The sequence below is a fragment of the Poecilia reticulata genome, linkage group LG21, assembly GCF_000633615.1.
Source record: "Poecilia reticulata strain Guanapo linkage group LG21, Guppy_female_1.0+MT, whole genome shotgun sequence".
NCBI classification, from domain to species: Eukaryota; Metazoa; Chordata; class Actinopteri; order Cyprinodontiformes; family Poeciliidae; genus Poecilia; species Poecilia reticulata.
Window position 1 is genome coordinate 22,950,653 of NC_024351.1, and position 12,026 is coordinate 22,962,678.

The window sequence follows — 12,026 nt, forward strand, 5'->3', positions numbered from 1 at the left end:
ATAAAATTATAATTATTTATTTATTGTGCAGTAAATTTTCTTAATTTGGAACCTGAGTCCGAATTTCGTACCACACACAAGCAAAGGTGCTATGACATTAAGAAATCCTTGAATACTGTAGTGTATATCAAAAGACCTGGAATACAGATTCTGGGGAAAAGAATTGTTCTATCAAAGTATGTAGAAAGCCAGACTTCTGAAATATTTTTAATTTTAAAAAATGCCAGAAAAAGACAAGAAAATTCTGAATGGATGCTTCCATGCATGTTTTTATTCTTTGCATGTAGGCCTGAAATTCTCCTGGGCATGTAGCTATCTGCTGTGGAATCTTAACCTTCAGTGGATTTACTGAACAAAAGCAAAGGATCTTCAATAAATAATCTGCAGTTGCTCTCTCTTTGTAGTGTTATTTTCTGACTGACAGGCTGAGCATCAGGCATGTAGAAGCAGTTTACAGATGTACAGTGAAATGTTCTGTCATATGATGATTTCAGATCAGAGGCTCGTTGCACATTTAATTACACTCACTGACAAACTAGTTAAGCACCCGGACATAATAATGGGATTAAAGCGAGGTGTGTTAAAGGTCATAAAAATATGTTGTAAAAATATTACATCAGATCAGCTCAGTAGTAGATCCAGATACTACACTACAGTGTAGGAAACTTCCGCCTAGTCAACTCAAGTACAGGTAATGATCCCTGAAAAACACAGCACCCTTTGGTCTGGGTAACAGACCCGAGAGGGAAACAGAGACCTCCTATGTCCCATGACACTCCCCAGTGTTCCCAGGGCAGAAGGGATGTCAAAACGTCTGGGGCCTAGTGGTATGTGGGATGTACCCAGAAAACCAACAAAGGGAGGTTCACAGAAATCATCATGATCACATGAAGATGTGGAGGAGCAGTGGTTCCACTCCAGGCCACACTACAGAGAAAGCTTCAGTTTCATTTGTCTCCTTCCTTCGGTCAAAAACTGTAAATCATGGTCATAGATGAGGTTTGGAACCTCAAAAGAGCTCAACACACTGGATACCAGTAACATCACTGGCCTTCATGTGTACCAAAATACAACTGAGTGTTCCTACATACTGTTTGGCTCGTTTAGTTCAAGAGTGTACTCCATTCACAGCAGGACAGTCCTCTGGTCCACTTCTTTGATCTGGACCAAAAGCAAACTTCATCCTTTTCATTTGTTGCGGTTTGCTTTCACATTATGCTTTTTTGCAAGCGGACTATAACTTGTAAACAAATCCATAATTTCTCCCATTGGACAGAAACAATAAGGGCAGGACAAAGCAAAGACCCAGAGACAACAAAGTTTGGAAGTCAAGAGCAGCTCATTCAATGCAAGTTTTGTTGCTGCATGCTGAAGGAGGCAAGATGCTCTGACCCACTACATGCTGGCAGCAGCATCACTTGGCAGGAAACAACAAACCAAGTGAGATTTCAGGGTAATCGGTACATGCAGCAGTACCAATAGCAACACTGAAGGGCTAATATTTACCATAATGCCTAGAACAAGTAGCTCATGAAATCCATAGATAGTTTGTATTCACACCAGGAGCAAACTGTACCAGTTTGTTTGGAAGTGGACAGACACCACCTCACAAAGTGGGTTTGGGTTCAGTTGTTTGGTTCACACAGGATTCACTTATACAAAAAATCCAAACCAACAGGGCGGAAAGATGTGAATACACCCATAGAGTGTACGTCTAAAGGAAGTGTTGTGTTAAAAAACTGATTCTTAATGAATGTTCTGTCTCTGTACACAGCCCACCAGTGATGCTCAGAGAAACGGGCAACAGTCGGCTGCCAGAGGAGGATGGGGGCCGGCCGAAAGGCGGCAGTTCTGCCAGTGGCCTTGCAAGTGTGCTGAGAGGACGTACTGCGCCCCGGGAGTGAGCTCCGTCCTTGACGGCTGCGGCTGCTGCAAAAGCTGTGCGAGGCAGATAGGGGAGCGCTGCAATGAGAGGGATGTGTGTGACCCACACAAGGGCATGTATTGTGACTTCTCAGCAGACAAGCCTAGATATGAGGTTGGRGTGTGTGCATGTAAGTGTTTCTACTCCATGGCAACCATTCAGCTGTGCAAAACACCTGGTTGGACCTAGCTCTGCCTTCTAACGGTTCCTCCACTTCAGAAAGAGCTAAACTGTCTTAAACGGACATAGGCCCAATTTCAAAGTGTTCAATTAAAAAGTCAAATTTCTTTTAAGTCATGTTTGATATATGCAGCATTTTTATAACAACTGAAGGTAGCCTTTACTTGATTGTGCTTTAAAATGGCAAACATAATACTGTCCCTTTAAGTCACCTAAATGACAGAGGAACACAGCATATCGGTCAGGGAGAACTGAAGAAGCTGCAGAGAGTCACAGCAAAAAAAGAAAACTCTGCTACTAAGACAACTTTTAGTTTTACCCCAAATATGACCTTTATGAACAGCTGGCAAGAAGAAAATCATGAGAAGTCCACTTCCAATCAATCAATCAATCAATCAAATTTTATTTGTATAGCACATTTCAGCAGCAAGGCATTTCAAAGTGCTTTACATAATTAAAATAAAAACAGAAATAAACAGTGAGAAAGAGAGAAATTTAAAAAGTAAAAATAAAAAAAACAAACTCCCGTTGTCCTTTGCGGAATTTAACTAACTATAGAGGACTCCGCCGTCCTTTGCGGAATTTAACTATTTCATAGAGGACTCCACCGTCCTTTAGCAGGGGACGCTGCCGTCCCACACAGAATTTAACTAACTTAGAGTTAGGGGAGTCTGCCCTCCCGCGGACTTTAACTGCTTTTATTGTACCTGACAGTGCCTAGGATTCTCAGGGTTTAACTTCTTACCAGAGGACGCCGCCGTCCCACACAGAATTTAACTAACTTATAATTAGAGGAGTCTGCCCTCCCGCGGACTTTAACTGGTTTTATTTTATTTTTATTTTATTTTTAATTTTTATCGTTTTTTATTTTTATTTTTTATTTTCTTCCCCATACATAAAAGAAAGAAGAAAAAAAAATTAAAAACATTAAAGACATAAAAACATGGAAGACATCAAAACCTGCACTCTAACCCTAATTTAGCCATAAGCAACTCTAAACAGGTGGGTTTTAAGTTGAGATTTAAAGGCACCCAGTGTTTCAGCTGTTTTACAGTTTTCTGGAAGTTTGTTCCAAATCTGTGGTGCGTAGAAACTGAATGCTGCTTCTCCTCGTCTGGTTCTGGTTCTGGGGATGCAGAGCAGACCAGAACCAGAAGATCTGAGGGGTCTAGATGGTTGGTACAGTAATAACAGATCTTTAAGGTATTGTGGTGCTAAACCGTTCAGAGATTTATAAACTAACATCAGTATTTTAAAGTCTATTCTCTGAGCAGGGAGCCAGTGTAGGGACCTTAAAACTGGTGTTATGTGCTCTATCTTCCTGGTTTTAGTGAGAACAGCAGCAGCAGCTTCTGGATCAGCTGCAGCTGTTTGATTGATTTATTAGTCAGACCTGTGAAGACGCTGTTGCAGTAATCAATGCGGCTAAAGATAAATGCATGGATGAGTTTCTCTAGATCGTGCTGAGACATAAGTCCTCTAATCCTRGAGATGTTCTTCAGGTGATAGAAGGCCGACTTTGTGACTGTCTTAATGTGGYTCTGAAGGTTCAGGTCAGAGTCCATCACTACTCCCAGGTTTCGGGCTGATGCTGGTTTTTAGTTGTAATAACTGAAGCTGTGCATTGATTTTAGTTCGTTCCTCTTTAGGTCCAAAGATAATAACTTCAGTTTTGTTTCTGTTTAGCTGGAGAAAGTTTTGGCACATCCACATATTTATCTGTTCTAAACATCTATTCAGTGATTGGATGGGTTCAGAGTCACCTGGTGACTTCACAAGCCATGAATCATTTGTGCATCACAATTCAGATGCACAACACACTATTCAGATTTTAAGTTGTAAATAATTTAGTGAACAAAGTTTCATTTGTCCTTCACTTCACAGTTACATGACTTTATGTTGGTCGATCCCTTAGTTGTATTTTATATAGAAATATTTCCATACATATGAACACAAAGTCTGACAGGTTTTGTGGGAATGTCAATATGAAAACTGTCAAGAGCAAAAAGCACAGGTGAAGTAGAAACACAGCTGGCCTCCGGGCAGCTCAGCTGGAAGCCAATCCAAAAACACGCTGGTGTGAAAAACGCCTGCGGAGATTTTTTTAGATATATTACTCTGTGGGGAGCTTTCAAAGAAGCCCTCTGTTATCTTTACATCAGACACATTCCAGAGATCTTTGTTATTCACATGCGTGTGATAAAGATCTACTGTTTAATTAGACTATTAAGCTCACCTAAAGCTGCCATGTCAGTCACAGTTTAATTGTTTCTATCATAAAATCAGATTGAAATCTGATCTTCGGGGGTGATACATAGGAGGGCTCATATTGATGACGTAAAAGCTAAAATGTCAATACCTATTGCATTATCAAATACAATAACATATTTTGTAAATAAGAAATCCCTTTAATGTTATGGTGTTGCCCAACACTTCCATACATGAGTTATGGTGTGGAGATCTGGAGAAACTCGTATGAAACTAACACAGAAAAGAGCTGTATGAATTATAACTGCCTCAGATTATTTTCATCCAACTAATGAAATATTTCTCACACTGCATGCATTAAAATGTTACAAATTAGTTGTGGTCAGAACAGCCTTGACTATGTACAAATCCCATAATAAACTCCTTTCCAGGTGTACAGGAAAGTGAAGAAACAAATGAGAAAAGAGGAGGATTTATTAAAAAAACAACTAAAGGTCAGGGTGAATATTAAAAACAAAAGTTCTTCAGTCTGAGGGCTGCAGGTGTGGAGTAATTATGGTGATGAGTTAAAACTGTTTTTCACTCTTTAAATAAAAAAAAGTATTTAAGCCATTTGCTAAACAAATACAATAATTGTCTGATTATGTTTACATTCATGATTTTGTCTACAGATTTAGCTGGAGTTCTTTGGAGTTATGTTTTAGAAAAAATATGACGATGCTTTATGCATCACAAAGTGAAGGTAGAATAAGCTACACTTTTCTCAGTCTACACTTTGTGTTCTTGCCATCGACAGGAATCTAAGTATTCTTTATCTATTTCTGTACTGGTTTTGTCTTATGTTTTCAGTATTATTATTTTTTGACTTGTGTATGGAAAGGTTGAAATGGCTGAAAAAAAAGAAAGAAAAGTGGTCTACAACAGCATCTGKCCGTCCTGCAGTTTTGGCAAATAGTGCAACAGCATAATGATTTGTGTGTTGACGATTCTCTAAAGTTGCATTTCCTAAAACTTTAATCTTGAATGAGGATTAAATAGTTTGTTAAAACAAACACTGAAATTATAAGAGACTAACTTTATATCCTCATAAGTAATGAAACTAAGTCTGGTCTTTATCTCTATGCTGGAGAACATTAAGTGTGGAAAACCTCATTCCATATTTTCAAAGGAGCGTATTTATCATGAAAAAAATGAACTGGCCCTGAGCTCAAAGGCAAACCACATGAGGAGTCCTGACGCATTTCCCCTCTCTAACAGACATGATGGCGGTTGGCTGCGACCTGAATGGGGTCCACTATGAGAACGGGGAAACCTTCCAGCCCAGCCCCCTCTATAAGTGCACATGCATAGCCGGAGCCATCGGCTGCACGCCTGCTTTCATCCAGAAGCCTCCGGGCCTGCTGGGCCCCGCTCCGCTCATGAGCAACAGACCGGCCGGCCTCCGCAACGGCCCAAACCCYGGCAAACACCAGCAGGAGACCACATACATGACAGGTGTGTGWYCAGGGTAACTGGCCTGGGCGTCCATGCTGGAGATGATTGTAGCCAGATGATTCAACGTTGCAGAAACACAAAATCTCACTCATTAAGTTCTGTGTCTAATGCAAATATCTTTGTTCACTTGAAATAAGACAAAACTAACTTACAAGTAACTTTTCAGCAAAACATAGGAACTTGTTTTCAGTCAATAATTCCTTAATATTGATAAAAACATGCCAGTTTCATTGGCAGATTACTTCACTTATAACAAGACATTTTTGCCACATAATGAGTGAAATAATCTGACAGTGTAACTAGATTTATTTTAATCAATATTCAATAATTATTAACGTAAAACAAGCTCTTATATCTTTTTGAAATGTTCCTTGTAAGTTAGTTTTGTCTTATTTCAGGTCAACTAAGATATTTGCATTAGAAACCAAACCAAACAATCTGGGTAGGATTTTGTGTTTTGTGAAATAAGAGTAGTTACCATAGATACGCAGATGATACACAGTTATACATTGCGATGTCACCAGGTGATTGAACCCGTCCAAATCAATTAGAACAAATCAATATGTGGACGGGTCATAACTTCTTCAGCTGAAGAAAAACAAAACTGAAGATTTCCAGCTACAAACTAGAAATCAAGCCTGAAATCTGGACGATGGAGTCAGAGCTGAACCTTCAGAGCCACATAAAGACAGTTACAAAGTCAGCTTTCTATCACCTGAAGAATATTTCCAGGATTAAAGGACTAATGTCCCAGCAAGATCTAGAGAAACTCATCCATGCATTTATATTTAGTTGAATTGATTACTGCAAAAGTGTCCTCACAGGTCTGTCTAAAATATCAATCTTCCAGTTGCAGCTGATCCAGATCGCTGCCACTCACATTGTCACATCACCCAGTTCCAAAGTCCCTACACTGGCTCCATGTAAATTAGCCAAAATAGGCTCAAAATTAGGATTATTTTGAGCCTATTTAAATCCCCTGTCAGACTCAAGAGCAGTTAGAATCTCCTAGTTAGCTCTATGGATCTCAGCAACTTATCTACTGGCAAGAAGTCTGAGCTTTAAATAGACCAGAATCCATCAAAATGCTAAGTAATGATCCTCTAACCATGTAGACATGGTGGTGCTATAGCTTGTGATTATTTTAGTAATCATTTATTATATCGATTATTCTGATGATTAATCGAGTCGTGGCAAAAAAGGCACATTCAGCAGACTTTTCATTATCCATTAAAGCTTATTTTGTAGAGCATACCAAAATGCAAATAAACATTTCAAAATAATAATAAGCATCGTCTTGCCTAAAATGTAACAGCATTCCTTTAGTGAATACTTGAACATTTGGAGCTAAAAAGAAAATACTTCTAACAACAACATGTGAAAATATTAGCCGTTTCTGCTTGACTTAACATCAATACAGTGTAGAGCTGGTGAGTTTTTTTTTTATTAATAACTGGATAGTACCGGTATCTTAAATGCAAAATATACTTTTTTGTACAGTTTTGGCATAATCACTGCTCTGAGTGAGTCATTCTTTCAGCAGAGGGCCTTTTTTGAACCTATATACTCCAGTTAACAACTATTCAATTATTAAATTAGTTGACAATTATTTCAATAATAGATTAATCACAGTTAATATTTTTTTTCAGCTCTAAATCCGATTAGTTTTCTCACTATTTTCGAATTGTCAAAGTTAAGAAAAAATGCCTACGTGTCCAAATATTCTACAAAAATAAAAATGGCCGTCTTGGGATATTCTAACTTTCTCACCTGACTGTATTACACATTGAAACATTTCCAAGCCTAAGTTGCCATCTGTGTTGTAATTAGGATCAGACCAGCGCCCCCTGCAGGGTGCTGGTGACACAGCACCCTTTAACTGTAACACTGAAGGCTTACAGGGATCCTCCTTTAGCTTGGAAGAAGAACTGTCTGGTCCAGACGACCCCCTGGAGCCCCTGCTCCAAGACCTGCGGACTGGGCATCTCCGTCCGTGTCAACAACGACAACGGAAAATGTGAGATGAGGAAAGATCGGCGCCTGTGCCTGCTGCGGCCGTGTGAAAAAAACCTGCTGAAGAGCATCAAGGTGATGACTTCGTCTCAGTTAACGTGTGTTTTCAATATGACGATGTTGGGGTGCACTGATATGAACATTTAGGCTAATATCGCTGTCCCATATTAATATTGCTGTCATGGTTAACAATCCATTATATGTTTCATTACTGCTTTCATGGCCACACCACTGACTTCACAATGCTTCAGTTAGACTCTCCACCTTTGCTGCAAACAAATACCAAACCACCGACCTCCTTCTCTACCCCTCCAGAAAAAAACCCAACAAAAAACAGCAAGATGGAGATAAATATTGGCTTTATGTATTGGACTGACATCAACGTGTTAGAAAATGACTGATATGGGTCGATACCGATGTTGGTGCTGATACATCGTAAACCCCAACACCGGTGCATCTCAGTATCATTGAAAMGTGCGTGTGGTTCAGCAATTTGACTTAAAAGGTGAAATTCATGACATATTTAGAGAAGAATTAACAAAAAGGTCTATATTGATTAATGTATGTTGATTATGGCTAAACGATTATGAAAACCTGAAACTGATATTAGGAAACTTAAATATCCAATCTGACTAATAAGAGTCATTCTCAGACAGACATGTGGATCATCAGAAATTAATGTTAACTTATTAGCAGAACTCCAGTGAAAAATCAATAAATATTACCAACTTTTTTTGGTCATTTTTCTTGTACAAACATTACAGTATTCTTGACATAAAACTGAACCAACTTATAAATAACTTTTTGGCAACATATAAGAGCTCGTCTTATGTCAAGGAATCTTAATGTAAGACAACTTAAGTCAGTAGTTTTCASCATGAATGTGTAGGGCCAACAACATATTTCTGCAATAAAATCCCATTTCACTTTTTATGTTGAATTACTGAAATTAACTTAAGAATATTGTAATTTTTTTAGCCTGCTTCTGTAATACCCATAAAGACAACTAGAGTTTTTCATCCAGGTGCCAAAGGGGAAGACATGCAGACCAAAGTTCCAGGCGAAGAAGGCAGAGAAACTGCGCCTGTCGGGCTGCACCAGCACCAAGAAGTTCAGACCCACGTACTGCGGCGTTTGCAAGGACAAACGCTGCTGTATCCCCAACAAGTCCCGCATGATCAAAGTGAACTTCACCTGCAAAACGGGCTCCAGCGTTCAGTGGAAGATGCAATGGATCTCGTCCTGCGTATGCCAGAAGAAGTGCACGGATCCAGGAGACATGTTTTCTGACCTGCAGTTACTTTAAAAAGAGCCAGAGACGATCAGCCCTTAGAAATTCTACAAGAACGAACACAAAAGAAAAAAAAAGRTTGAAGTCAGTCATCAAATGAAGGAAAACATGTTATGTTGAAAGATTTTATGAGCTCCGTCTTTAAGACAGCTGTGTGCAATAGGAGGGAGAGACGGGTGTAAAGCTGGAACTCCAACAGGAGATGAAGAAAACTCTGTGGCTTCATGACTAAACCTTTTAACCCGATTTCAGCTTCCCAGTTTCAACTTCTGAACTGTTATTCTCTCAATTTTACTTATGTAATATGCATCTAAATCTCAGACAGAATTTATTGAATTTAGCAACAAAATTTCCTTTTGGGATTAAAAAAAAAGTTCTGATTCTGATTCCTGAAACCCAGGATGAGGTTTAAATGCCTCTTTAAACCAGATTGATATAAGGTGATGTTTGGATTTTTTTTTAACAATTGTGGTCTTGATAACCCATGACTCACTTAAACGATGTTTCCGTTTCTGTTCTTTTTAGGTGAAACAGTCAGATGTAGAAGCACTAAAATGTCTCCAGGTGATTTATAAGCTGGCAGGTGGAGTTCAGATGAGCAATATGAGCAGCATTAAATGTTTCATCAGGCTCTTTATTAAGAAATTGTAGTAAAACTGTTTTGGGGCATGTAATGTATAGAAAAAAAATCTTGCAATATTTTGACATTTGCATTTGTAAGTTCAGCCAAATAAATGTTTCAGATGTCCTTAAATGACATGAGTGAAGGTTGTCAGCTGATGTGCCTGAATAAAATGTTAAAATGTATTTAAAAGATTGGTTAAAACTCATTCTGAAGCAGCTCACAGTGCTTTGAACACAATCTTCACAAAGTTTTACAGTAACAGAAAAGATGTGAATCCCTGCAGCTTCGTTCAGAAAAAGTCCCACATTAAACATGGCATCCAGAACAGGAGAAAACCAAACACACATMWTTACCCAGGCCAAGTAAAATTGTAGCTACTGCTTCATGATGGAAATAACTGACATGACATCACCTGCAGTCATCCATTTTAGAAGACATGAAAACCTGATAACAGAACATGAACCAACTTCTACAGATGAATAAGGAAGCAGCTGTGAAGGTTTTTGTAATTTTTGTAATAAGTAGGCCTATATTAAAATGAAAGTAAGAGAAGCACATAAATGTAGTTTTAAGCAAAATCCAAAGTAAAAAATGAGAGAATTAAAAATGATATTTTCTATCCATTCAGACCAGAACATCAGGAGATCCTTCCTCACATCCAGCTGTGGACCCGTTCAGATTAGCTCACAGGAGTCACAGATCCTTAAAACGCTGCCAATACTGACCGAGTCACACTCAACCTTCTCACATGTTCTTTTTAATTCCAACAGAAAATTTGATTTTATTCACATCATAAATTAAATGCATCAAAATTACAAAAGGTGTGTGTGGTTTTTTTTGGGAAGTATTTTGTGAAATGTCTGAGTGGATCTTCATCTGGCGATGGAGAGTCTGGGTGCGTCCGGTATGAGTCGGGCTTTTGTGGCGTCCAGATGATGATACTCCTCAATCAGTGCACTGAGAGARGACAGCGCCTCAGAGAAKGTGCTYTGCTCCATGCCGTCTATGTGCAGGTAGTGATGTAAGTGAGCCTACACACACAGGCAGAGACAAAAAACAAGGATGTTAGGGGAAAAGTACAGGTTCAAAGGAATGCACATTAGATCCTGATGTTGAACAGAAAATCAGTACTGCTTTCAGCTAAACAGAAGCATCATGCAGCCTCTGCCATGCTGGGCCCAAGCTGCTTTTCCATTTACCTTAAAATTGAGTAAGTTGGAATTACAAAAATAAATTCAATGGAAACACAACAATTTAAAAAAAAAGTGCCTCACAACTGAAGGACATCAGAAGCAGAAGTGGCTGAAGCTCACTGTGCAGTCTACATGGAGACTAAACTTTCATTCACTATCTGTGTCTACTCTGCAGTCAGGTCTTGACGTCATCAGGTCCACATTACAGCTGCAAACTGATTGGCGAGTTTGAGATCTTCCTGCTTTGTTGGATGTTTTTAGGTCTGAAGCTTCACTTCGGCTTCAGTGACACGATGTGAGCTTGGAGTCAAATAGTTCAGTCTTTATTTTGCTTGACTGGAAAACATTCCCTCCAGAATACATGGGGCTTCTAAATGTGGGCTTTAGTCTTAAAAGTCTGTTTATGATAGATGCGGTGTGGTTTGATACAAATAATATTGACTTTAAATGTCTTGTGCATTAAAGTTGCATACTGTACCTATCTAGACAGAATTTCACTGATAAATGAATAAAAGCCCACGAATGTAACATTCATTTCTATGACAGGTGTAAAGGTWWATGCAATAATCACCTTCTTCTTGTAGAGCTTTGTGAAGCGGTCTCTCAGCTCCATGAAGGTGGGCTTCACACAGGTGTTGTTGGCCAGCGCCAGCAGGGAGTGGGTGTGTCCTACAGGGGGGACGGAGCACAGGCCCGTCTTCCAGCCCTCCTGATTCCACGATACAAAGGGCAGCGATGGTCTCAGCCTGAGGATGGGCACACAGAAGATGAMCACTGCGGCTCTGGTGGTTCSCTTAAAGCAGTCAAATCTAAATTTATGCCAGTAAATAAAGCAAAGAACTGACAAATACCTGGGATGTACAGATCAAGGGTCAACAATACAGACTATGTTCACAATTTTAATATTAGTGAAATTAGAAATGCACCAAACCGATATCTGTATCGTTCCCAATTGGATCTATTAAGTCTAATTCTATGCTTAATTATTTTATTTGTTTTAGTCAGTTTCTTTATTATTTATTTCCATTGGCTGTTATTATTCTACTTGCACTGATTGAAGAAATTCAAGTTGTTTTAACACATTGACCAAGCTGATGA

At 39.0% G+C, this 12,026-nt stretch overlaps 2 protein-coding genes across 2 annotated transcripts in view; one reads left to right on the plus strand and one right to left on the minus strand.

The window, feature by feature from the left end:
- ccn6 (cellular communication network factor 6) overlaps window positions 1-9,917 on the plus strand; it is a 12,528-nt gene extending 2,611 nt beyond the window's left edge. Inside the window, exons 2-5 of the mRNA XM_008398529.2 lie at window positions 1,775-2,054; window positions 5,570-5,806; window positions 7,722-7,894; window positions 8,844-9,917. Of these exons, the coding sequence (XP_008396751.1) occupies window positions 1,775-2,054; window positions 5,570-5,806; window positions 7,722-7,894; window positions 8,844-9,125 (972 nt within the window). The 3' untranslated portion in view covers window positions 9,126-9,917. The remainder of the gene's footprint in view (window positions 1-1,774; window positions 2,055-5,569; window positions 5,807-7,721; window positions 7,895-8,843) is intronic.
- Window positions 9,918-10,470: 553 nt separating this feature from the next.
- The window catches only part of tube1 (tubulin, epsilon 1), a 22,690-nt gene continuing 21,134 nt past the window's right edge, over window positions 10,471-12,026 (minus strand). The window contains exons 11-12 of the mRNA XM_008398528.2: window positions 11,500-11,674; window positions 10,471-10,766 (exon numbers count right to left, since the gene is read on the minus strand). Coding sequence (XP_008396750.1) covers window positions 10,608-10,766; window positions 11,500-11,674 — 334 coding nt within the window. The 3' untranslated portion in view covers window positions 10,471-10,607. The remainder of the gene's footprint in view (window positions 10,767-11,499; window positions 11,675-12,026) is intronic.